At 43.5% G+C, this 26,476-nt stretch overlaps 1 protein-coding gene across 1 annotated transcript; it reads right to left on the reverse strand.

The window, feature by feature from the left end:
• Window positions 1-14,023: 14,023 nt before the first annotated feature.
• On the reverse strand, window positions 14,024-25,111 carry MS4A2 (membrane spanning 4-domains A2). The gene is made up of 7 exons (XM_005906421.2): window positions 24,983-25,111; window positions 23,404-23,527; window positions 22,520-22,654; window positions 20,635-20,691; window positions 19,652-19,807; window positions 19,200-19,298; window positions 14,024-17,542 (listed from the first exon to the last, which is right to left on the reverse strand). Exons 1-7 carry the CDS (start codon window positions 25,042-25,044, stop codon window positions 17,444-17,446), a joined length of 732 nt encoding a protein of 243 aa, XP_005906483.1. The 5' UTR covers window positions 25,045-25,111; the 3' UTR covers window positions 14,024-17,443.
• Window positions 25,112-26,476: the final 1,365 nt, after the last annotated feature.

Genomic DNA, 26,476 nt, shown 5'->3' on the forward strand with positions numbered 1-26,476 from the left:
AAGCCCCACAGAACTCCAGTAAGTTTCTTCCAATGGAATTCTGCAGCAAAGTTTTCAAATGATGTGTGTGTGTGCGCTAAGTCGCTTCAGTGGTGTCTGACTCTGCGGCCCCATGGACTGTAGCTCGCCAGGCTCCTCTGTCCATGGGATTCTGCAGGCAAGAATACTGGAGTGGGTTGCCATGACCTCCTCCGGGGATCTTCCTGACCCAGGGATCAAACCCTGGTCTCCTGTCTTTCCTCATTTGGCAGGCGGGTTCTTTACCACTAGCTCCACCTGGGAAGCCCCTTCAAATAAAAGACTGTTTCTTATGACATTCTCTTGGTTCCTTCTCAGTCTTCAGATTTATTTTCTGGGCGAGTTGAGAAAACCACCTGGCTATTCTTTTGTAGTTTTTTCTTGGGTGAATGCGTTTCATGTTGTAAATTGGGAGTGATTGTCAGTGGTAGGAACGGGGTGATGGAAGCGGCCTGTCCAGGTGCAGGCCATAAGGAAGAACATGGTCTGGAGAAGCTTTCAAACAATGACTGAACTGTCATCTAACCTTTATCATCAGCAGCAATTCTAAATACTGATAATAAAATACTGCTCCAGAAAAGTCTAATCTGAAAATGGCCTATTCCGGGGGCACATCCTTCCCACTGCCTGTCTTTGGTATAACGCTGTGTTATCTACTGTCTCTGGGCCTCAGATGAACTGGGCAGAGCGTCCTTCCGGCTTAAGCCCGTTACCCCTGGATGGACAATCTGTCCCCAGCTTCACAGTGCAGTCTGGGGCTGCTGCTGCTGCGTCACTTCAGTCGTGTCCGGCTCTGTGTGACCCCAGAGACGGCAGCCCATCAGGCTCCCCCGTCCCTGGGATTCTCCAGGCAAGAACAGTCTGGGGCTGGATCAGAGGAAATGGCCCTTCCTTTGCTGCCATCTGCTGGGCAGTAGTAAAAAGTACCCTGGTCCCTGTAGATTGCAAAATTCAACAGGTGGGGCTCTTAGATCAGTGTATTTGTGATGGTTGTGTGTGTGTGTGTGTGTGCATGCACACAAATGTGTACATGCAGCTGTCAGAAAGCAGATGGAGCATTTATTGTTATCTAAGAGATGGGGAGACAGTGGAAACAGTGTCAGACTTTATTTTGGGGGGCTCCAAAATCACTGCAGATGGTGACTGCAGCCATGAAATTAAAAGACACTTACTCCTTAGAAGAAAAGTTATGACCAAACTAGATAGCACATTAAAAGCAGAGACAGTACTTTGCCAACAAAGGTCCGTCTAGTCAAGGCTATGGTTTTTCCAGTGGTCATGTATGAATGTGAGAGTTGGACTGTGAAGAAAGCTGAGCATCGAAGAGTTGATGCTTTTGAATTGTGGTGTTGGAGAAGTCTTTGAGAGTCCCTTGGACTGCAAGGAGATCCAACCAGTCCATCCTAACGGAGATCAGTCCTGGCTGTTCATTGGAAAGACTGATGCTGAGGCTGAAACTCCAATACTTTGGCTACCTGATGCGAAGAGCTGACTCATTTGAAAAGAGCCCGATGCTGGGAAAGATTGAAGTCAGGAGAAGGGGATGACAGAGGATGAGATGGTTGGATGGTATCACCGACTCGATGCACATGAGTTTGGGTGGACTCCGGGAGTTGGTGATGGACAGGGAGGCCTGGCATGCTGCGACTCATGGGATTGCAAAGAGTTGGACACGACTAAGCAACTGAACTGAACTGAACCTGCTCATTAGTCTGAAGAGGAGGATAGAGACAGTGAGAGAAACAAAAACACAGACTCAACTCATTTGAACCCCAATCAGGTCCCGAAAACTTACCTGATGACAAAACAGGTCACTCTGTACCCAAACACACAGAGAGAGAAGGCAATGTAGGCTTTCAGCAGGGAGAGAACCATGATCACAAAATACCTTCTAAAGAGGAGCAGATTCCACGAAGAAATAAAAGAAAAAAGGGAGGGAAAGAAAAATATTATGATAGGTGGACACCTGCATCAGTCTTAGATACTGACTTCAATCTGACCCATTCTCCATTACAGAAATAGATAAGTTCTTTCTCGTGCCAAACTAAAAAAGAATTAAAAAAAAATCCTAGGATGGTTCAGAGGAATTCTACTCTGGAACTTAATATCTTTAGAGTAATTGAGATTAAATCAGATATATTTCCATAGTTTTTTTGGCTTATAAATTCTCTGTTTTCTAGCTATGTTAGTTGTCTATTTCAATTTCTTGTTAGTTTATTGTCTATTTCAAATTAGTTTCCTTATATTAATAATAACCTTCCTGTGTGAATTTATACTTTGTCATCATCTAAACAGCAAAGATGGAGAAGGCAATGGCACCCCACTCCAGTACTCTTGCCTGGAAAATCCCATGGACGGAGGAGCCTGGTGGGCTGCAGTCCATGGGGTCGCTAAGAGTCAGACACGACAAGCGACTTCCCTTTCACTTTTCACTTTCACACACTGGAGAAAGAAATGGCAACCCACTCCAGTATTCTTGCCTGGAGAATCCCAGGGGCAGGGGAGCCTGATGGGCTGCCGTCTATGGGGTCGCACAGAGTCGGACACGACTGAAGCGACTTAGCAGTAGCAGCAAAGAGCAAAGACCCTGGAGGAGGAGGTGACAACCCACTCCAGTATTCTTGTCTGTTCCAGAGTAGAATTCCTCTGAACCATCCTAGGATTTTCTTTTAATTCTTCTTTTTTAGTTTGGCATGAGAAAGAACTTATCTATTTCTGTAATGGAGAATGGGTCAGATTGAAGTCAGTATCTAAGGCCGATGCAGGTATCCACCTCTCATAATATTTTTCTTTCCCTCCCTTTTTTCATGGACAGAGTGGCCTGGAAGGCTACAGTCCATGGGATTGCAAAGAGTGGGACACAACTGAGTGACTGAGCAAAGAGCAAAGAAGCAGGTGTATGAAAGTTATATCACCGTCCTTTCCTTATATGCATATATACAAGAAGCTCTAACCATCCTGGCTTGGTGTTCCCACTCCCTGCTCCTCAACCCCCACCCACCAAGATCAAGGAGCTAATTTAACCACCACAATAGTGCCTGACTATCTTAACATGAAACTGTAGTCTTTGAAGAAATATCCTAGTGACTCATTTCCTAACATCAACATGTTCAGAGAAGACTGTTAGAACACAAGGTAGCCATTCTAGTAGGTCCATCAGAAAGGGGATGAACATTCTCCCCAGCAGATTGAAGTCCCAGATGTCTTTGTGATCACTGGGCAGGATCAACTGAGGGACAACCATCTCAGGCTAATATACATGTATATAATATAAATATAAATTTAGGGAAAAAGTAAGGAGGAAAAGAAAAGGTGTTCAGAAACACTTTCCAGAATGGGACACTTCGTTCCCGGGGTGGACACAGTAGTCAGCTCTGTAGTCGGGATGAGCGTCCCTGTGCCTGCTAGAATGACTGATGATGCTCACGCCCACGCTGCTTTTGATCCGGAAGACAAGTGCTCATTACATTTCTCTGTCTCATGTCTTTCCTCCCTTTTGAGAGCAAAAACACATTTACTTACTTTGAAGGGGTTGAAGATTCATTCTCAAGTAACTTTCCAAGGTCTGAGAACAGAGGAGTGTTGGCAAAATAATGGATTTTATATTCACAGAAAATACCAGGGCTGGAGTCTCAGGCCATAGGAAGAGGAAAAGGAGGTCCAACCTCAGTTTCCTGATGGAGGGATTTGCAGTGACCTCCTAGAGCCCAGATGATTCAGAGAATCAAAAAGGACTCACACTTAGTGAAGTAAGTCAGACAAAGACAAGCATCATATGATGTCAGTCATGTGGGATCTAATTTTTTTAATTAGATTTAAATTTTAAAAATTAAACATTTTTAAATTAAAAATTTCTAATTTATTCACAAAATAAACAGACTCAGATGTTTTAAAAGCAAAATTACGGTTGCCAAAGGGGAAATACGGTGGGGAGGGTAAGTTAGGGGCTTGGGATGAATGTAAACACACTACTACATCAGAAGAGATAACCAGCGAGGTCATACCGTGCAGCACAGGGGACACTGCTGTACACTCTGCAATAACCTACCTGGGAAAAGAGCCTGAAAAGAGAATGAATATATCTGTAGCTGAGTCACTGTGCCGTATGCCTGAAACTAACACAGCAGTGCAAATCAACTATGCTCCAGTTAAAAAAAAAAATTTAATGACTTCTTTTGCCTTGAGATGGAGCACTTCTAATTCTGCTTTCAGGCGCAGGGAAATACTTACCAGGTTCGGTGTCATTTTTCTTACAGCAGCAGCAGACAGAGCTCCATGTGAAGAAATGAAGAGGGAAGAATTCACTTAACCCGAGGAGCCGGCAACTGTCCTTCCACCTAGACCAGACACCATGACAGCCCAGAGTATTCAGGCCAAATATTTTGCTCTAAGGAGTAAATTGCTATAAAGGCCCTGACCATATTGAAATGACTGGTGTTTGAAAAAGAGAGCCGGAGGCAAGACTTGAAAAATTCCACCATTGAGAAAGTGGAGCTATTCCAACATACTTAAAATAAGAGTCCCCACACAGGATATCCTGGGAGCATGATTAAGGGATAGCACCAGTGAATGTAAGTGTCAGAGGATGATAAAACACAGACCTGCCGCAAACAGGCATGTTTTCATGAGACCAATGGCGATCCGAGCCACCTGGGGAGAGAAAAAGAAGACACTCAAGGTATGAGGCATGAGGGTTTGAAGGAAGACAAATCTGTGATCTTTACACGTAGCTGTTTCCCATCTCCTGACTATTTTAAAGGGCTCCCAGGAAAGCACCCTGGCAATCTACCACTGTTCCTGTAGTTTAGGGCTGTTTAAAAAGGTTTCATGGAGAAGGCAATGGCACCCCACTCCAGTACTCTTGCCTGGAAAACCCCATGGACAGAGGAGCCTGGTAGGCTGCAGTCCATGGGGTCACGAAGAGTGGGACACGACTGAGAAACTTCACTTTCACTTTTCACTCTTCTGCATTGGAGAAGGAAATGGCAACCCACTCCAGTATTCTTGCCTGGAGAATCCCAGGGACAGGGGGAGCCTGGTGGGCTGCCGTCTATGGGGTTGCACAGAGTCGGATACGACTGAAGCGACTCAGCAGCAGCAGCAGCAAAGAGGTTTCATGATAATTTTCTTCTTCTTCTCTAAAGAAATTCATTTTCCTTTAGATTATGGCATTTCTGATTTTTCATTTTATTTTTTCATTTATTTCTAGGTCCTGTGAGGTTTATGGAGGTCAGGTTACTCACACCTCAGGCACCAGAAGGGATATCCCTTCTTCTCTCTGGAAATGGCTATCTCCCAAAATATCATGCTTGAGGTCAGGTTCATTCACCCACAGTGTCTGGGGCTCCCCTTCAGGAAGCCCCAAACCTTGTCCATTTGGCTTACTTGCATGATATATCTCTGGAGAAAATCCAGGCAGAATCACCCATTTGTTCCTTCCGGCATCTTGACCCAATCTTCAGTGCTGTAAAATGTAAGTATTTTGCAAAGAACAGACTCACGCTCCTACTCCTTTATTATAGACTTGAAAAATGACCTTGGAAAGAATGGGTGCCGTGAAGCAGCTTGGTGAGGTGGTGAGTTCAGTTGCCTAAGTTATGCTTTCAGTCATGCGTGTGTACTCAGTCATGTCGGGCACTTTGGAGACCCCACGGACTGCAGCCCGCCAGGCTCCTCTGTCCATGGAGTTTCCCAGGCAAGAATACTGGAGTGTGTTGCCATTTCCTCCTCCAAGGGCTCTTTCTGACCCAGGGATGGAACCCCCATCCCCTGCTTTGACAGGTGGATGCTTTACCACTGAGCCACCTGGGAAGTCCAGTAAGTGCCACGCACGCCAAAATGGCCTTCTCAGCCACTTTAATTGGGTTACATTACCCTTGAAAATAGACTGTTGAGTTAGTAGCCTTTACTCTTTCCCCTTCCCTGTGTTCCCACCAGCGCCGTGGGACTTCGCTATGCCACGTATGCTGGAAGTCAGTGTTTTCCTTTCGAGATAGATTTTGAGAAGGGCACCGCTCTATAGCCTGAATATTCACCTTCCACAGAGACTAGAATCTGTCCTTTGGAAGCCCAATCACAAGAATCCTTACTCATCCCAGTTCATTCCCACCTCAGCCCATGCTAGATGCTCTTCCTGCATATCAGTCACTGAGCCCGACGCAGAGCTCTTCCCAGAAGCTGGAAACAGCATGAGTTCTCTTTGCGTCATTCCAGAATGGCACCACATGGCTCCTCTTGGCCATCATTCTCTAAACCATTCCCACCGAAAAGTCTGGTCATATCAGAAGAGTAACATGACAATTATCTTCAGGTCTGTGTGGTCATTATTTCCTGTGAGTCATCCGAACCAGCCTACCAGAGGGCAACAGTAAAGAAACTGTCACGAACCAACCAGTACTTTCTTAAGATAGCCATCCATCTCCATTCCGAAGCTAAGGACAAATTAACAGCAGGAACTTGCTTTTGGATCTTGATTGGGCTCCCAAGCAGTTTTCTGAAGTACTACATTTAGGGCTGTTCATATCAAGGCTTCGGTCACATGGAGACAAGTAATTGTGACTTATATATTTATATAAAAATTTTAAAGAAAATAGCATCAATCTTATACAAAATTTTTGTATGGAGAATGTGGTTCAGTTGCTAAGTTGTGTTCAGCTCTTTGCAACCCCACGGACTGCAGCAGGCCAGGCTTCCTTGTCCTCTACTGTCCCCCAGTTTGCTCAAACTCATGTCCATTGAGTCGATGCCATCCAACAATCTCATCCTCTGCTGCCATCTTCTCCTTTTAGCCTTCAATATTTCAAAGCATCAGGGTCTTTTCTAATGAGTTGGCCCTTTGTATCAGGTAGCCAAAATGTTGGAGCTTCATCTGCAGCATCAGTCCTTCCAATGAATATTCAGGACTGAGTTCCTTTATGACTTGATCTCCTTGCAGTCCAAGAGACTCTACAGAGTATAATAGGCGAAAAATACCAAGTCATCTGTGGAGTGTGATTCTAACCCTGAAATTTATATGTTCATGAATCTTGTCATCTCCTTCCCTTTCTCTCCTTAATTCCCAGTGTTGCTTACCAAATGTACATCAGTTATTCTAAGAGGGGGTTATCTGTCTGGGGTGTGGTGGAGGAGGGGTTGGAAAAAGCAGACAGTCATCAATAAGATAAAGATGATTTGAGCTCATGGGAGGAAAATGGTCTCACATTCCAGGAGACTAGAGAAGAATTTAGTATCAAGCTCAAATTTTAAATTTTAAAGATAATACAAGTATAGAGGATATCAGATACACATCTCTAATAAGTCTCTTACTTTACTGTCAAGGATCAGAATAATAAAAAAAAAAAAAGAAAACAATGGAATACTGGGACTTGAAATGGGGATACGTTCATGAATATGTCTGAGAAATTTGAGTTCCCAGATTCCCTGTAGCTATAAACTGGCAGAGGTTTTCTTACTCCCTAAAGAAGAAGCTCTTTCTTGCGCTTCCTGATGAATTTGGAGAAGTTCAAGCATGATTCACTTTTAAAAATGCAATTTAATTTTAAAGTGTCTGTTCTTTGTAAGATGTTGCTCTAGAATAAAAAGATTCAAAGATTGGAGTTTCAAATCTGATTTACAATAAAGGACTTGTATGCAGAATACATAAAGACCTCTCAAAGCTCCGTAATCAGAAAACAATTCATTTTAAAAGAAGTCAAAAGATTGGAATGGAGACATCACCAAATGGTGACGTGCAAAAAGTTCAAAGAAGTTCAAAAGCATTCGTTATAAATACAAGTTAAAATCACAATGAGGTAAACTTCACATCTGTCAGCATGGTAAAATGTAAAAGACTGGCCATTCCAAGTGCTGACACTGATGTTGGGAAATGGGATCTTTCCTACACCACTGGTGGAGATGTAAAATGACAGTTACTATGGAAACCATTAGGAACTGTAAAATGACAGTTACTATGGAAACCATTAGGCAGTTTCTTAAATGTCAAACATCTTCCCTATAACTCAGCCTTTTCACTTTAAGTGGAAGGAAATTTGTTGTTGTTTAGTTGCTAAGTCATGTCCAGCTCTTTTGTGACCCCCATGGACTGCAGCCAGCCAGTCCTCTCTGTCAGTGGGATTTCCCAGGCAAGAGTGTTGGAGTGGGTTGCCATTTCCTTCTCCAGAGGCTGTTCCTGATTGAACCCACTCACCTCCTTTGCAGGTGATTCTTTACCCCTGAGCTGCTGGGGAAGCCCAGAAGGAAGTCTACCTAAGAGAAATTAAAGTTTGTGTTTCCAAAAAGATTTGAAGTGAATGTTCATAATATGTCATAGCCCAAACTTGGAGACAGGCCAAATGCCCTTCAGTAGCCAAATGGATAAGCAAACGTGGTGCATCCGCACAACGAAAAGTACTCTGTTCACACAAAACATGACAACCATCAGAATAAGCTCGCTGTGTGAAAGAAGCGTGTAAACAAGAGTACATACTGATTACAAGAGATTCTGTGTCTTACCACACTATGACTGGAAAGAGAAGCCAGGCAAGAAAGATAATGTTGTTTTGGACGGAAGATCTTCCTTCTGTAGTAATCTATGAGGTCACCTTCTCTTACACAGGAAATGGGATGATACCACCACCACTGGGAATACATAAGACCAATATTTAACAGCAACCACAAACAAAATGTTTATATTTAGTGGCTGACTCCACTCTCTAAGATGCAAAGTTGGGCCAGACATTAGTCATAGCACTGTAGATCCACAAACATAGTTGAATGCTTTCACAAAAATATGGAAGAAAGACAGTACTGAACCGATAGCTTATAGTTTTACTTCCACACACACTGAACCCCTTGTTTTAGTTTTGCAGCGTCATCTCTGGTGACGGATATCTGCTTCCACCCTAGCACCCTGGTCCTGTCTAAATTTCCTTCTTCCTGATGAAAGAGTACATTAATTAATCAGTAGAAAGAAAAAGGGATTTCCCAGCTGGTCCAGTGGTTAAGAATTCACCCTCTAACTCAGGGGACATGGGTTCGACTCCCAGTTGGGGAACTAAGACCATGCATGCTACGGGGCAACTGAGCCTGCATGCCACAACTGTGGGAAGCTCAGGAGCTGCAGCCAAGACCCAGCACAGCCAAAATAAATTAAAAAAAAAAAGAAAAAAGATTTTAAGGTAGTCAAAAGGTATAAACTTCCAGTTATCAGATAAATAAGTACCAAAGATGTAATACACATCATGATAAATATAATTAATACTGCTGTGTCATATACAAAAGTTGTTAAGACTTCTCATCACAAGGAAAAATTTTTTTTCTATTTCTTTAATTTTGTATCTACGTGAGATGATGGATATTCACCAAACTTTTTATGATAATCATTTCATGATGAATTCAAGCCAAATAATTATGCTGTACACCTTAAACTTATACAATGGTGTATGTCAATTACAACTCAATGAAACTGGAAGAAAAAGCAATCTTCAGCTCCAGAGCTTTTGTTAGGATCTTTGTTATGATTTCTATCTCTTCATTCAATATCTCTTTGTTCACAAATTGTTTCCTGGTTTCATTAAATTTTTTAAATATTTTCGCATAGCTCCCTGAATTTCCTCAAAACAGCTATTTTGAATTCTTTATCAGCTAAATCACAAAATCTCATGCCTTTGAATCCAGCTACTAGAGAATTCTTGTTATCTTCTGATGGTAATGTGTTTCCTCAATTCTTGCTGCTTGCGTTGCTGTTTTTACATTTGAATCTGCAGTGAAAAAGTGTTAGTCACTCAGCTGTGCCAGGCTCTTTGTGACCCATGGACTGTAGCCGCCAGGCTCCTCTGCCCATGGGATTCTCCAGGCAAGAATACTGGAGTGGGTAGCCATTCCCTTCTCCAGGGGGATCTTCCTGACCCGGGGACCAAACCCAGGTCTCCTGGCTTGTTGGCAGATTCTGTACCATCTGAGCCACCAGAGGAACCTCCTCAAATCTCTACTTGTCCTCCAGAGGGAGCTATTTTTTGTTGGTTCTGCTTACGTCTGGTTTTCTCTCCAATCTTGTATGGACACAGCTACTCCACACTTCTCACTTTGCGGCTGAATTCGTAAGCTTGTGCTTCTACTGTGGTTCCTAACTGGCTAGAACACCTCTCGTGGGTTTTCTCAGATGGTGGCACTGCGTTCAGGCTTGTGGCTTCCCCCTTGCCCACAGACCCTGGCCTTTTTCTGAGGAGGTTGCTGGGGCTGTCTTCACACACACAGGAGTGTGCTCAAAGAAGGAGCCCCAGAGTTGGGGAAGGTAGCACGGAGGGCCGTGGGGGTACCCAGAGGCCAGGTGGGGAACCTCAGGGGAGGGTCTCCCCGGGGGCTTCCTGCTGGAGTCCTAGAAGCAACCTGCCTGAACCACGTCCCTTTAACGCCCTGTGACATTCTTATCTCTTTCCTGATCGCCTCCTTCTCCCAACCAGGGAGGCCCTGCCTTCACACTCAGGGAGCCGCAGGGGAGAAACAGGTTTCCTCCAGCGGCGTCCCCCGGAGCTGCGGTAGCTGGGAGCTCGCTCCCTGCGCCCCCTGTTTCCCGAGCGGAGACGTCATCACTGACGACGTCATCCCCAAGCTTTGCCACTTTCCGGGAGGGGCCGCGAATGCAGCCAATTCATTTTTTTATTCTCTGATGGCAAGCCAGACTCTCTGCTTGGGAAGGCTGGATTTCTGCCAAGTCCCTTCCACCCATGGGTGTCTTCCCCAGGCAGCACCCTCTTGGTGTTCCCCTGCTGGGGCTGAGAGGGGCTGCGGAAGGCAGCAGGCGCCTGCCGGCTCCACGCCGCACCAAGGCTCTGTCTTCCCAGTACCTGGTGCATGGCGGGTGGGGCTGAGACCCCTCCTGGGTCGCTTCGTGTGTGGCGCAGAATCCCACAACTCGCACAGATGTGCTTTTGTTCAGGGATGGATTCAGCATTTCTTGCTAAACGGGGGACTCAGGGAGGGCTGTCTTATGCCGCGGTTATGCTGATGTCACGCCAACAGGAGCAAATGCCCAGTCACTGGGAGGACAGGACTCATTTATTACACACCTCCCCCAACTAAGAGAGATGGATACTAAAGACAGACTGGCCCGGATCTAAAACCTACTTCTGTGATCTACTGCCTAAGCAAACCTGGGCCACGTGTTTTTATCCTGGTTGTGTAAAGAACCTTGCAGCTTTAAAAGCCAGCTAATTGCTTATCTCAGAAGTTTGGCTTACAATGAAGTAACGCAAGTTATGCTTCTAGCAGAAGTCAAGACATAACAGAACTTCAATTAATTTTAGCTTTACTCTTTCTTACTCTCCTATAGAATTCAGAATTCCAGTTCAACCTTTTAATTTAATTGTTGATTTCCCATGATGCCTTCCCATGCTAGAGGTACTCTTCCCCTGTGTTCTAATAGCGTCTTCAGTTTGCCAAGTGAAACTTTCTCTCTACATATTTGAATGTGACCTCCTGAAAGGCAGGATTCATAGCTTATTCGTATCTTCTGTTCTGTGTCCTAGCAAAATGTCTTGAGCCCAACAGGAAGTCAGCCCTTAGTCTGGTCTATTGCCATACTCTTAGAATCCTGTTAGATAAAATACCAATGCATTTACAAATGGCAAAGGATGTGACTGGAGCTTGTCTTTTGAAAAAAAAACTGAAAACTACTATACCCTCTAAAAAACAACTTTCTGACATACACTAATTGCTAGATTAAATCTATGCCCGTGACCAAGACCTTGCAGAAGCACAGGGCAGTCCTACAGAAAGCAGTGTTATCTGGGGCCCCCAGTGAATGAGAACAGGAAGTGAGCTTGTCTGTCTGGGCACCTTTTGGCACAGCTGAGTGTTAGAGTCAAGAAATGCCCATGTTTATCTCTCTGTTCCTTGTGCTTGTTACAGATGGGGGATTTTGCACTGTGTTTTCCTGTTCATTCCTAACAGGCTGATAATACATTTTATTTTTACTTTTTTGATAATACATTTTAAAACATTTCTCACTGCTGAAGAGAAGAGACGTTTTTGGTGGTTTCTCAAATCTGATAGTTGGAGAAGGCAATGGCAACCCACTCCAGTACTCTTGCCTGGAAAATCCCATGGACAGAGAAGCCTGGTAGGCTGCAGTCCATGGGGTTGCTAAGAGTCGGACACGACTGAGTGACTTCACTTTCACTTTTCACTTGCATGCATTGGAGAAGGAAATGGCAACCCACTCCAGTGTTCTTGCCTGGAGAATCCCAGGGACGGTGGGGCCTGGTGGGCTGCCGTCTATGGGGTCGCACAAAATCAGACACAACTGAAGCGACTTAGCAGCAGCAGCAGCAAATCTGATAGTATTTCCCTATAGCCTTTTTCCATCCACTACATTGCCTTTTTAGGACTAAAACAATATTACAACATATATTTCTTGCTTTTCAGTTTGCCTAGAAATATTCTATGGGCTTCCTTGGTGGGTCTGTGGTAAGGAATCTGCCTGTACTGCAGGAGACCTGGGTTCAATCCCTTGGTCAGAAAGATACCCTGGAGAAGGAAATGGAAACCCACTCTAGTATTCTTGCCTGGGAAATCCCATAGACTAGCCTGGCAGGCTAGAGTCCAAAAGGATTGCAAAGAGTCGGACAAGACTGAGCCACTGAGTATTCATCTAGTGTAGCTTCTACAGTTTGCTTCTGGGTATATTCATGCAGGGCTTCCCAGTTGGCACTAACAGCCAAGAACCCGCCTGCCAATGCAAGAGATGTAAAAGATGTGGGTTCAGTCCCTGGGTCGGGAAGATCCCCTGGAGGAGGGCATGGCAACCCATTCCAGTATTCTTGCCTGGAGAATCCCATGGCTAGAGGAGCCTGGTGGGCTACAGTCCGTAAGGGTCACAGAGAGGTGACTTAGCACAGCCTCAGCCAGCATATTTCATGCAGCCTTCACATTCTAAACAGTCTCTGCTCCTCCGTGTTGTTCAGCATAACACTACACAGGGATTCCCAGACAGAAGTTGTTTGGGAGATGTAAGCTGAGCCCTCTTGACGGTTTGTGGAGTGAGCAGAGGTTTTTCCAGTGGAGGGATGCATTCATGTCGCACGGGTGGTGAATACCAACAGCCTCTCACACTCTCGTATGTATAAATTTACTTCAGTGGTCTAAACCAAGCTGAAAGTATGAAGCGGTACTCTGTTTTATCAGTGTTTCATAAGTAGAGCTGTACCTCATAGAATGAGAGTTATCTGTGAAAAAAACTTTGAATATTTATCTATTATTTGGCTGCGCTGGGTCTCAGCACACATGCAGGATCTTTGGTTCCAGCCTGTGGGATCTAGCTCTCTTAGCAGGGACTGAACCCGATCCCTGCATTGGGAGCCGGGTATTTTAACCTCTGGACCACCTGGGAAGTCCTGGGGAGAAGTTTTTCTAAGATAATTTTTAAAGAGGGAACTTTGATTAGCTTTTGTCCCAGGAGTTTAGAATGAATGTTGCTGTCCCAGATGTCTTGCTGCACCATACATCAAACAGCATTAAGTAGCTCTGACTGCGGCTGCTGTCCCAGTCACAGGCTTAGTAATTATGATCACCAGCCATCCGAACTGTCTAAAAGCAGGGAATATGGAAGCAGGAAGTTCAGCTGGGGCTTTTTGGTCCAAAGTGCTCATTGCCAGGTGGAAAAACTGAGGTTCTCAAAGGGAAAATACTGACCCATAGCAAAACAAATAGGAGTCAGGACTAACTTGTAAAATGCAACTCACAGCTCAGGTTCCTTTCAACTTGATCCCACCATTTATTGGCAAGAAGGCCAGTGATTGTTGTTTTAGTCCATTTTCTGTCTGTGGGGTTGTTTACAGATTATCCCATTTGATAAAGCATTATTTAAAATGCAGACCCGGGAACTGTTCTTGGTCCTTAGCATCACTGAATTGATATTTTGATTCCCAATTATCCCTGATCAATCTCCTCCCCAATGTACACACACACACACACACACACACACATATACACAGATACACACACAGAGATAAGAAATAAATGATTCTGATTTATTGAACAAATACTAGTGATTAAGGATATATCAAGGAGATAAAAAATACACTGATAATACATGATAATACATTGCATCATGGGGGCAAGTGATTATGAAGCAGGCTGGATGAATACATGTACATTAGGCAATCCCAATAGAGAAAATAACCTTTAAGTTGATGTTTTAAAAAAGATAAATTGAGACACTAAATATGTGAAGAGCATTCCAGTTGCATTCTCAGTGGATGCCTACAGCAGGCACGTGATAAAAGGCAGGAAGATAAAGAACAACTATCAGAATGATCTTAAGACAAAAAAAATGTGTGATGTATATAGAGATACACAGTCAGTATGCAGTTAAAATATTAACTGAGTGGAGGGAAGAGCAGAGTCAAATATTATACAATAAAAAGGTAGACCAGAGTCACTGCTGGAGGTCCTGGTGGGCCAGGTTTGGAAGTGAACATATTTTCCTTGAAAGTGTGTGATTATATCTATGAATGATTAAGAATGGTGAATCGGTTTGGCAAGCTATGCAGTAAAAGAGTATATTTTTAAGCTGTTGTCAAGTTTGGGGAAACAAAATTTTAATTTCAGAAAAAATGAAAATAGGAAATCTAGGTTCCTAAGGTCAGATAAGCATAAAAACTGACGTCATCATTGGTTGCATGGTTATGTGGTGTCTTTCATAGCCTGGAGAAATTAACACCTGCTTATCAATTTTTAATTTTGGCAGTCCAAATAAATAAAATGTACTTAATTATTTCGTTAATTAATTTGTGAATAATAACCCCAGCTGATTCCTTCAGTCTCTCCCCAGGACTCTTCTATCAAGATTTAGGCTAAAAGTGTGAACTATTTTTACCTTCTCTTTAAAAACGTCAAAAGAAACAAACTCATTTGGAGAGCTTAGTTTTCTTTACCATCTTCTGTTCACAATCTCGTCTCTCCTTCTTGCATCACACATGCCCCCGTCGTCTCTCTAAATATTTCTGCAAGTGTTTTGCTATCTCATGCGTCACCATAGCCCTGTTTTGAGTTTCTCTGCGCCTTCGCATTCATTCACTGTTGCTGTTTTCTCTGTCCCATCTCTACATCTTATGTGGGTCTATCCCTATTGATTTGTCTCTTCCTCAAGTCAGCAGATACTGTCTCTGGGATTACTTATTCTTTGTCTAACCTCTGTCTACTCTGGGCTACCTGTTGGCTGCAGCTTCACGGTGCATTTTCCTGCCTAATTCTCTTGTTTTCTGCCCTGGGTATTTCCTCGCCACCCCATGATGTGCATGTCGCCACTGGTTACAGGCATGTAAAGGCTAACTGGGCTTTACTTTTATCTCAATATAATTCTCTTAGAGTGTTAATTTTCTTCATTTAATACTGATCTCTCTTACAATAACACTAAACCTCTGCCACCAAAATCCATCCTTACCAGCACTCTGCCCTGAACACTACCAGGCAATCTGAAACTGCGTTTCCCTTCAATCTCCTAAAAACGACAGTCTAAAGCTGAGCTTAATCTGGCTCTGTCTGTACTCCTCACGTGTCCGTTTGTATTTCTCACTTCCTCTGTCTTTCAACATTACCTGATGTTCCTTGATCTTAGATTCAAATGCATAACATGTTAAGCAACCGGTTGCCTCTCTGGTTTCATTCTTTAATTCAGCTCAGTAGTGGGAAGACCGATAACTCTTTCTCCATTTTTTAGAAACTGTCATTTCTCTTCATTTCCACTGACTTCATTTTAGCTCAGGTCTTAATTGATTCTTCTTCCATTTCACATTCTTCATTAAGTGATTTTCCCTTTACGGTTTACATCTCACCAGATACAGTGAGTAACTTAATAAAACTCCCTACTGTTTATTCATCAGTCTGCAAACAATTTTGAGCAACATTGTACCAGTGAATGTGCTGCTGATTCAGGCAAAATATAGATTTTTATGAGATACTGTGTCTCTGAAAAAATATATTATCATTGAGGGGACATAAAATATTTGCCTACAGAAAATTATATAGACTGTAGGGGGGGGGTGTGTGTGTGTGTGTTTGATTAGAAAAACATCATCTAGAGAGAGAAGCAATCAACTAGAAAAACTTAAAGAATCAGATGGGATTTAAGATAGGCTTTACAGAAAGGAGAAACTCAACCAAAAACAGAAAGGAAGAAAGCACATTTCAACCCAGGATGCTGACGTGAGGTGGTCAAGCAGAATGCATATTCAAGAGAAAGTTGAAGTGGGATTAGGAAGTGGGACTTTCAAGATAAAATGGACTTAAATGTTATATCATTAGAGACTAAGATTTGGAGATTGCTGTGTGTGAGCGTGAATGAATATTCATGAGTTAATATGAATGGATTCCACAATAATTTCTTTTTTAGAGCACTTTTCATTTATACTGTGGCGCTTGCTTTGGCAGCACATATACTAATTTATCCTGTGTTTGCATGTGTTTCTACACACACTTTTAGAGCTGGCAGGTAAATTATTCCTAATATCTTAATGTCACAGATGAAAAAACCCTGATTAAGTAAAACGTTAAAGGATTTGCCACAGCTCACTCGATAAAATGCAATAGGCCTGGTATTCCAGGGCACTTTATAAGATCAGCAATCCTTCTGTGTTAGAAGGATTGCTTCTAACACAAATCATGCTGTTTTGTTCATATAAGACCAAACCCAATGAGGAAATAGCTATTGCTAATTTGATATGTATCCACCAAAATGCTTAATACATGCCTAAAGAATCTCTATGCATAGTCTGTCTAACAGAGTCTTTCTGACTCTATTCTTAATTTATGTCAGTTTGGTCTTATGATCTCCAAAATTTCTCCTTTCCTATGCTACTCCTGACTCGACCTGGTGATGTACCTTCTCTGAACCTTCACCCCTACACCCCATACACGCACACTGAGCACCCACCATGGGTGAAATACTGGAATACACAACGTGAAGGAGACAAGTGCCAGCAGTTTCACTTAGCTGGCTCTCAGTATGAGTTTGCTGAATGGACTTTGCCCTCAAGGTGCTTGCAGTCGGAAAGGGGTCACAGATCACACACATCTGCAGCTCTCAAAAAGGCTAAGGGCAAATATTATCAAACTGTTAAGCTTAACTCAGCTCTCAGCCAGTCTTCCTCTTGTTTTCCCTGTTTGCACAGTTATGCTTACTTATTACAGGTGGACGTCCCAGAAGGGATGGGTTTGACATAGTAACAGAAAACAAGAAATGCAGGAGTCCATCTTATCTACAAATGGAGGGGGTGGATTTAAGTGAACAGAGACAACAAAAATAGAATATTGCCGTCTGGAGAATAAACCATAATATAAACTTGTCAAGTCATAGAAAGAATTGAAATTTTGCCAATAGCCTCTTACACAGAGACCATGGCTTTCTAAGCCTTTTGCTGTGAATCAGAATGTTCTGGACACATGATTCTTACGAATCAGCAGGAGAAGTTGTCTCCTCTCTTTCTTCCAACTCGCTGTAAATTGGTGCATATATATTTACTTCTTCATAAAGACGATCTTCTGGAATCTGATGAGGTGAGGGGGAATAAACATTATCAATCACCAAGAATTTTCTGCCATTAGAATATTTGCTTAAGAGTCATATCTCATCTTTTTTTGTATCTCACAGCCTACCATTCAGTTCAATTCAATTCAGTCGGTCAGTGGTGTCTGACTCTTCGCGACCCCATGAATCGCAGCATGCCAGGCCTCCCTGTCCATCACCATCTCCCGGAGTTCACTCAGACTCACATCCATCGAGTCAGTGATGCCATCCAGCCATCTCATCCTCTGTCATCCCCTTCTCCTCCTGCCCCCAATCCCTCCCAGCATCAGAGTCTTTTCCAATGAGTCAACTCTTCGCATGAGGTGGCCAAAGTACTGGAGTTTCAGCTTTAGCATCATTCCTTCCAAAGAAATCCCAGGGCTGATCTCCTTCAGAATGGACTGATTGGATCTCCTTGCAGTCCAAGGGACTCTCAAGAGTCTTCTCCAACACCACAGTTCCAAAGCATCAATTCTTCGGCGCTCAGCTTTCTTCACAGCCTGCCATTACACTGTGATATTGTAGCCACCTGATGTGAAGAGCCGACTCATTGGAAAGATCGTGATGCTGAGAAAGACTGAAGGCAGGAGGAGAAGGTGGTGACAGAGGATGAGATGGTTGGATGGCATCACTGACTCAATGGACACAAGTCTGAGTAAGCTCCAGGAGAAGGTGAAGGACAGGGAACCCTGGCGTGCTGCAGTCCAAGGGGTCGCAAAGAGTCGGACGTGACTGAGTGACTGAACAACAACAGCAACAATACTTCCATCTCCAACAAACCAGGTTGGCTGGCCAAGTGGGTTCCAAAGAAATTGTCAATGAGAAGTTGTTGAGATGATTCTGTATCTGAAATTTGGTACATCTCTTATCTTACTTATCTCTGAAGGAAAGGGATCAGAAAAGGCAGGCAGACTTGAATGCTTCAGGCAAGTGGAAAGATGGAGGGAGTGTGTTTTACCTGGAAGATCTGAGTAAATGTGTACGCATCAGTGTTTCTAACTCTCTTTCACGCGTCACAGGTATAAAACTGGGTAAGATAAGTGCAAGCTCAGTTGGTAGTCACGACTCAGAGAGGAAACAAGATACAGGCTTCAGAGCAAGTGGGAAGGTGAAATCCAAGACAGAGAGCAGGAGCAAATTTTTAAAAGCCCAGATATTTAAGTGTTTCTAACATGTGCTACCTGTATATTTGTCTGTTATGCTCAACATATGCTTAATACTTTGAAGCATCTACATTTCCTAAAATGATGAAGATCTTACTTTCCTAAACTTCAACCAAAGGAATTATATTAATACTATGAGGTTTGTGAGTGGAAAATTTGATTCAAAACATGAGATTTGGTGCCCATTTCTTCACACCCTCTCCAGCATGTATTGTTTGTTGACTTTTTGATGATGGCCATTCTGATTGGTGGGAGATGATACCTCACTGTGGTTTTGATTTGCTTTTCTCTAATAATGAGTGAGGTTAAAATAAATTAATTCATTCAAAACATGAGATTTGGAAACCAAAACACTGAAACTTGGAAAATGGAATATTGAAACTGGAAGCAATGCTGCAGGAAAGCCAGGCCATACTTTTAAGCAACAAAGCTCAAGTTCTTTATCATTTAGGGTTTAATATCAGGCCTCCGCCTACCTGATTTCCTTCAAGTATTTCGCCAATTCCATAAGCTATGAGTGACACAGCGCTGCCAAAGCCCAGGATGGTGAGAAACAGGATCATCGCCACAACTTCCTGTTGAGCAACAGCCAACAACAACCAAAGGACAATGGAGTCAAGGGGTGGGAAAGCGCATTCCCTTACAGCAGCCCCTGTTTTCATCACCCATGCCCACTCAGCACATGGCCAGTTCCTATAGAATGACACGTGCGAAAACCAGGAGGTGGTTACTCAAAGCCCCCGGCACCACCCTTGCAGGACTCAGGTCAAGGTGGGGGAAAGAGGCTGGCACGACCCTGGGCACGAGCCTCCAGAACACTGCATTACGTGATGCCGTGGCAGGAAAGGGTAGTGTTCACGGAAAGGGAAAGAAGGCGTCCCACTTAGATCAGGACCAGGGTCTCAGCCTTCCCATGAGAAATACACACGGTGGAGAAGCAGGCCAGAGAGCAGTAGTCGTTCACAAAGACCTCCTCGCAGCTGTAGACGTAAGTGGCACTCTGCTTCAGGTTACTGATGAGGATGCCGACGCCTGTTCCCGCAGCCACACCGCTAACCGCATTTGCTCCCAGGCATCCGCGAATCTGACGACAAAGGGGAACATTTAGACTGGGTCCCGCATCTGCCGCAGTGTTCAGTAAACCTACCTGCCTTTCAGGGCTGGATACATCCAACAAACTCCACACTTATGCAAAGGGAAAAAAGTGAGGTCACTCAGTCGTGTCCAACTCTTTGCGACCCCATGGACTGTAGCCCACCAGGCTCCGCTCTCTCACTATCTCCCAGAGTGTGCTCAGATTCATGTCCACTGAGTCTGACCATCTTGTCCTCTGTTGTCCCCTTCTCCTTCTGCCTTCAATCTTTCCCAGCACTAGGGTCTTGTCTAATGAGTGGGCTCTTCACATCAGGTGGCCAGAGCTTCAGCATCAGTCCTTCCAATGAATTATTCAGGGTTGATTTCCTTTAGAATGGACTGGTTTGGTCTCTGACTTATCCAGCGGACTCTCAAGAGTCTTCTCCAACACCACAGTTCAAAAGCATCAATTCTTCAGAGCTCAGCCTTCTTTATGATCCAACTCTAACATCTGTACATGATTACTGGGAAAACCTTAGCTTTGACTAGACAAACTATACTCTATGAATCATTTGTTGGATCACAGGACTATAGTGTGAGGACATAGCTGGTGTGAGGGTATTTTTTCAACAAGTGTCAAAGTAATTCATTGTTTTTAAGTGGTACAATTGGTATTTTAATGATTACATGTTTAGTGACTATATCCAAGACAAAAGTAGATTGGAAGAAAATCACATATCCACATTCACTCATAAGAGATAACAGCGTGACTCCTTCAAGACTCTTACTATTAAATTTTTCTTACCTGCTCAAGGATAAAGACAGAATGCAACTCACCAGATATGCTGAAGGTTTCTTTTCAGACATGATTGATGAAATACCAGAAATAGCAAACTGTTCAAAAGGAAGGGGGGTAAAAAGCACAGTGGGTCTCTGTTCTTCTCTGTGTCCCTTTCATCCTCACCTTCCAAACAGAAGGTAAAGTTGTGGGCATTCTATACCGATGTCCTTTAATCCATTTTATTTTTTAGTTTTATCATTTTATTTTTCTAATTTCCTATAGAAAGCATCTCAAAATTAAATGTCCATGTGAATTATCTTGTTAAAATGCAAATTGCTACCCAGTAAGTCCTAGATGTGGCCTGAGATTCCTCGTTTGTACCAGGCTGCCAGGTAATGCTAACTCTGAGAGTCCATGGGTCCCCACTAAGTGCTGTGAAGTCCAGCAGCCCCTGGGGTGTGACTCTGCTGTAACACAACTCGCATTCTATTGTGATCATTCGCTCGTACGAGCATCTTGTGCATTACAGTGTCAGTTCCTCTGGGTGAGAACACGTGTCCGTCTCCGGAGTCTGCCATCTATCTTGTAGACATACAGCCGTTATGAAAAAACACATGGTGAAGGATTTAGTGGTTATCAACCAGGAGCACACATTCAGAACATTTCACAGATTCAGATTGTGTGGTGAGTTGAGGGACACCTAATGAACTAAATGATCGGAATGAAAAGACAGTAAGGAAGTTTCAAATTAAATACAGCAAAAGTTTAAAGAGAGTTTTGAACAAGTGACCTGAGACCTGCGTATTTAGCAGAGGGCCAAGCCAATGCAGTATTTTTAGGGTTAAAATATATCCTCGTGAATGAAAATGTTGACGCAAAAAACAACACGGATTAATCAGAAACAAGCATGCTGAGTGCGAGAAGCCAGGCGTTAGAGAGAAGATGGCGTTATCATTCACTTACGTAAAACTCCAGAGAATGCAAACTAGTCTGCTGTGACAGAAAACAAGCGACTGCTTAAGGATAGGAGGACAGGGCTGAAGGAGGGGTGACCAAGGGGAACAGGAGATTTTTGGCCGTGATGAGTATCTTCATTATATTAATGTGGAAATGTTCTCACGTGTCATGTCAAAATTTATCAAATTATACACCTTAAATAGGTGCTGTTTATTATACATCAGTTATACATCAATAAAAACTATGTATTTTTGTAAGCTCATTCAGCCATCTGGTTTCTAACTAGTACGCTGACTGAAAGAGATACAGTGAGAAAGTGCCTAACAGAGTTTCTAGGGCACAGTCGAAGTTCATCAGATGTCAGCCTTGCTCTCCTCATTTCAACAATCTCTCCCCCCACCTTTGCTGCTGCTGCTGCTAAGTCGCTTCAGTCGTGTCCGACTCTGTGTGACCCCATAGACGGCAGCCCACCAGGCTCCCCTGTCCCTGGGATTCTCCAGGCAAGAGCACTGGAGTGGGTTGCCATTTCCTTCTCCAGTGCATGAAAGTGAAAAGTGAAAGTGAAGTCGCTCAGTCGTGTCCGACCCTTAGCATGGACTGCAGCCCACCAGGCTCCTCCGTCCATGGGATTTTCCAGGCGAGAGTGCTGGAGTGGGGTTCCATTGCCTTCTTCACTACCTTTGCTAAAATAGCTTTACTGATGAATGGTGTTACGCAAATTTTTTTCAAGTTGGATTCTGAAAGTTTAGGTTCGATTCTTACTAGCTAAATGCCTCTTGAGCGATACATAAACATGTATTAGCTAGTTTAACCCAAAGTGCCTTGTAAACTGTGAGTATGCCTCTATATTATATATATATCCATATACATATTAGCATACACTCATATATTCTCAACACTAGAATAAACAATTGCTAGATCTGATCTGGATAAAAGAAAAGCCATGTGCAGTATTATTTCAGACAAGTGTAGACATATACTCACAAATAGGGCTCCCCAGAATGGGTAGCCAGCTTTAAATGATGAAAAAAAGTTTTCAGTAAACTCTGAATCATTGATCTTGGCGCTCACAATTATTCCAAAATAAAGGTATATCAAACCAATCAGAATTTGTGTTACCTGTAGAAAAATGCATAGATTTTGTGAATCAGAAGGTATTTTTCTAAGATCACATCAATTTCCTTATAATCGAGGCCAAACGTGAGAAACTGCTTTGCTGTCTTAGGCAGGCCTCAAAAGGATCAAATGCAGTATTTTCCAGTATCATCTGGCCACTCTAAGAATCTATACTGGCATGACCTCATGCAAGCATAGCCATCTCCTGTGCCTTTATTTACACACTCATGGTGGACGTTAATAATGGCTCTTTCTATCTATGAGAAGACAAAATTATAAATCATTCACAGGGTGATATTGACCCATTGGCAACTGAACAGAGTTGGCAGACCCTACTTGCTAGTCTAACCCTAGTCTTCATGAGGAAATGCTTCTTTCTACCCAACAGGGTGCCTGGAGGTGGTGGATCAGTTGCTAAGTCGTGTCTGACCCTGGGAACCCCACGGACTGCAGTCCACCAGGATCTTCTGGTGAGATTTCCCAGGTAAGAATACTGGAGTGGGTTGCCATTTCCCTCTCCAGGGAATCTTCCCAATCCAGGGATTGAACCTGGGTCTCCTGCACTGCAGGCAGATTCTTTGCCAACTGAGCCACTGTTAGGACTCTGCCTAACAGTGTGTGGCGAGTGTCAATAATTTTCTTCTAGGTTTTTCCCTCTGTGAGTCTGAGTAGGGAAGCTATGTTGATGCCACCAAATACTCTTTCCTAGAGCCAGTCTTTACTCCAGTTGAGGTTGGAGGAGGCTCACTCACCCCCAGGAATTCCAGCTCTCTCTTCAAAACAGTCAGCCACGTTTGGCGTGGTGCAGTTGGGACGGGCCTTTCCAGTAAAACGCTTTCCTGGAGAGATATTTCTGCAAGTTCAATTTCAGATGCACTGTGAAGTTTACACAGAAATGCAGCTGTGAGAAAACTCTATAAGTCTCCATGCAAAGATCTCAATGGACAGAAAGGAGAGTTTTGCTTATTTTTCAAAATAATTCTGTAATTAAAATCTTCACTGTAAAAGTCAGGAAACTCAGAGGCTCAGAGGGTCCAAGTTAGTGGCCAGGACCACTATCTGATCACGGTTAGATGGAACAGAAACCATACCAAGCCCTCTTATTCTTGTGCCTGTGTGTACTTAATCACTCAGTCATGTCCGATTCTTTGCAACCCCAAGGACTGTAATGTAGCCCACCAGGCTCCTCTGTCCATGGAATTCTCTAGGCAAGAATACTGGAGTGGGTAGTCATTCCCCTGTCCAGGTGATCTTCCCGACCCAGAGATCAAACCCGGGTCTCTTGATTGCAAGTGGCTGTTTTACCATCTGAGCCACCAGGGAAGCAGGGAAGCCCTTCTTATTCTTAGTCCAGAGTTATTACCAGGCTCTTTCTCATTAATCTATGCTGGTGAGTAAGAGTAAAAACTATCAAACATGTTCACCTACACACTCAGTCTTTTTAACATAGAAATGTATCTGAAAAGAGGTTGTCAATGACATAGTCAACTTCATGTACATAAAGGAGTGACTTTGAAAGGTCTGTTGATCTCTGTTCCTATTTCATCCTTAGAGGAGGCTCACTGGCAGCACTATGTCTTTCCAAGCATTGGAGTGTACTTAATATTTTACACTGACTTTCAATCTGTTACTGATTTCTGAAGTTCTGTCTTCAGTTTCTCCTCAAACCTTTAAAAGAAAGTTTTAATATGTGTTGGGGGTTCCCTGGTGGCTCAGATGGTAAAGAATCTGCCTGCAATGCAGGAGACCTGGGTTTGATCCTTGGGTCAGAAAGATCCCCTGGAGGAGGGCATGGCAACACACTCCAGTATTCTTGCCTGGAGAATTCCATGGACAGAGGAGCCTGGCGGGCTACAGTCCACAGGGTTGCAAAGAGTTGGACAGACTGAGCGACTAACACACTCCCCGTACGTGCTGATCTTCTGTATCCAAAGGGAAACCAAACTATGCACATCTCCACCAGATTTCACCCTGCGAACATTTCCCTCTAGACAGTGGGGCAGGACCCCGCAGCTTGAGAGTCACAGAGATTCACACACATCAGACACAGAGGCAAGAGGGTACAAAGCCCCTACTTCAAGCCTAGAATATGAGTCTCTTTTGTTAGAAAACTTCAGCTGTTCCCAACTTACCGCTAAATAAAAACCTTCTTCTCCCATCAACCAGAGAAAACTACTGGGAAAGTATAGCAAATAACTTCTTTATACTCGGTATTTTCATTAAGCCCAGTGGGCCATGCCCAAGTTCACGACCTGGCATCGCCCCAGCACTGTGACTGTCTCCAGGTCATTAAGTGACTGGGAACAGAAACAACCAACAGTTTGCGCCTACCTGGCGGGCTCCTGCGGAGTGGGGAGAGCAAGCTCTGTCCTGCTCCTACTCTCTGCCTCCATTGCTTCACTAGCAGAGCTCTCCAGGGATGAAGGGCAGTGTTACCGTTAGCCTTGGCGGGCTCCCTCTCAAGAGTCTCCGGATGGCCAGCTAAGATGGGTGATTCATGATGTGGATAACTATCTTCGTACTTAAGACATTGGTCAGAAAGATAAGTTTCCTCGCTGATTAAGATCAACGGGGCTTTTCTTGTTATCACTAAGAGCAAAATTGAATGGGCTACTGAAGTGGGATGAGTGTGAATTGGGGAGATTTGAGACTCTTGGAGGATAATTCTTTCTGAAATCAGCAGGATTTACAGAACCCCAAAATGAGAGGGTTTATTTGGAACTGCGAAGGTGAGAGAGAACCACAGGGCAAAAAGAGACTGTGCTTCTCTCCTGGTGTTTTCTCTGTTTGTGACCCAGGTCAGCCACTCCTGTGTCGGAAGTCCTCCAATTGTCTTCAGAGGACTGGGCTTCACAGGTGGTCTAAGGCTGAAGCACTCTTTGCAGATATGAGTGTTTCCGATATCTGTCTTTCTCTAGATTCTTTCATGTTGCTGCAAGTGGCATTCTTTCATTCTTTTTTATGGCTGAGTAATATTCCATCGTATATATGTACCACAGCTTCTTTATCAAGTCATCTGTTGGTGGATGTTTAAGCTTCTTCCACGTTCTGGATATTGTAAATAGTACTGAAATGAACATTGGGGTGCATGTATCTTGTCAAATTATGATTTTCTCCAGATATATGCCCAGGAGTGGGACTGCTGGATCACAAGGTAGGTCTATTTTTAAATAGAGCCTCGGGATTTTTCATTCTCTCACGTCTCCTTTAGAGAAGTTACACCATATCTTCTAGAAAAGACCTCAAAGAAAGGTCTCCTTATGGTGCTTTCTGGGAGCAGTCTATAATACTTCATTATGTTTGCAGAGAATAATCAGAAACTAAACTTGAGGTTTAGAGAGGAAAGAGACTGAGGATGGTCTTTGGTGTTTGGACACAAGGCTATTTTGTGAGAATTTTCAACAGAAACTTGCAAAATGCAAATCAGTAACTGAGACGCGTCTTGGGAGTTTCAACCATTTCATGCCCCAGCTTTGGCCAGCTCCTTCCCCCGTTGAGATGCTTATCGTCCTCTGTACCCTCACTTTGGGTCTTTGTATAAACACACTCCTCGATCTTTCACAACAGTGAACATTGAAATGTATACCAAAGTGCCTTTTTTCTGGTGGGGGCAAACTTATCAAGATGGGTTTTAACCATGCCTCTGCCTGAAGGAGGAGATAACAGTGCTAACATCCCTCCCGCTGCATGTGTTTCCTCCTTCTGGAGGTACATCTGTCCACACTCTGCACCCACTCATCATTCGGCTTCCTCTTTGACAAGCAACATTTCTTCTCTTTGATATACACTGGGTTTATTTCCCCAAACTCCAAAGAAATTTGCTTT

The sequence above is a fragment of the Bos mutus genome, chromosome 15 (assembly GCF_027580195.1).
Source record: "Bos mutus isolate GX-2022 chromosome 15, NWIPB_WYAK_1.1, whole genome shotgun sequence".
Lineage (NCBI taxonomy): Eukaryota > Metazoa > Chordata > Mammalia > Artiodactyla > Bovidae > Bos > Bos mutus.

What these genes read in the sequence shown, in the direction of transcription:
- MS4A2 (XM_005906421.2), bottom strand. Translation starts at nt 25,044, where the DNA reads ATGGAGGCAGAGAGTAGGAGCAGGACAGAGCTTGCTCTCCCCACTCCG. An exon ending in CTCTGGCCTGCTTCTCCACC is followed by an intron (nt 19,299 to 19,651) that starts GTGTGTATTTCT and finishes GTTGCTCAACAG; the next exon opens with GAAGTTGTGGCGATGATCCT. An exon ending in AAATACTTGAAGGAAATCAG is followed by an intron (nt 17,543 to 19,199) that starts GTAGGCGGAGGC and finishes TCACCTCATCAG; the next exon opens with ATTCCAGAAGATCGTCTTTA.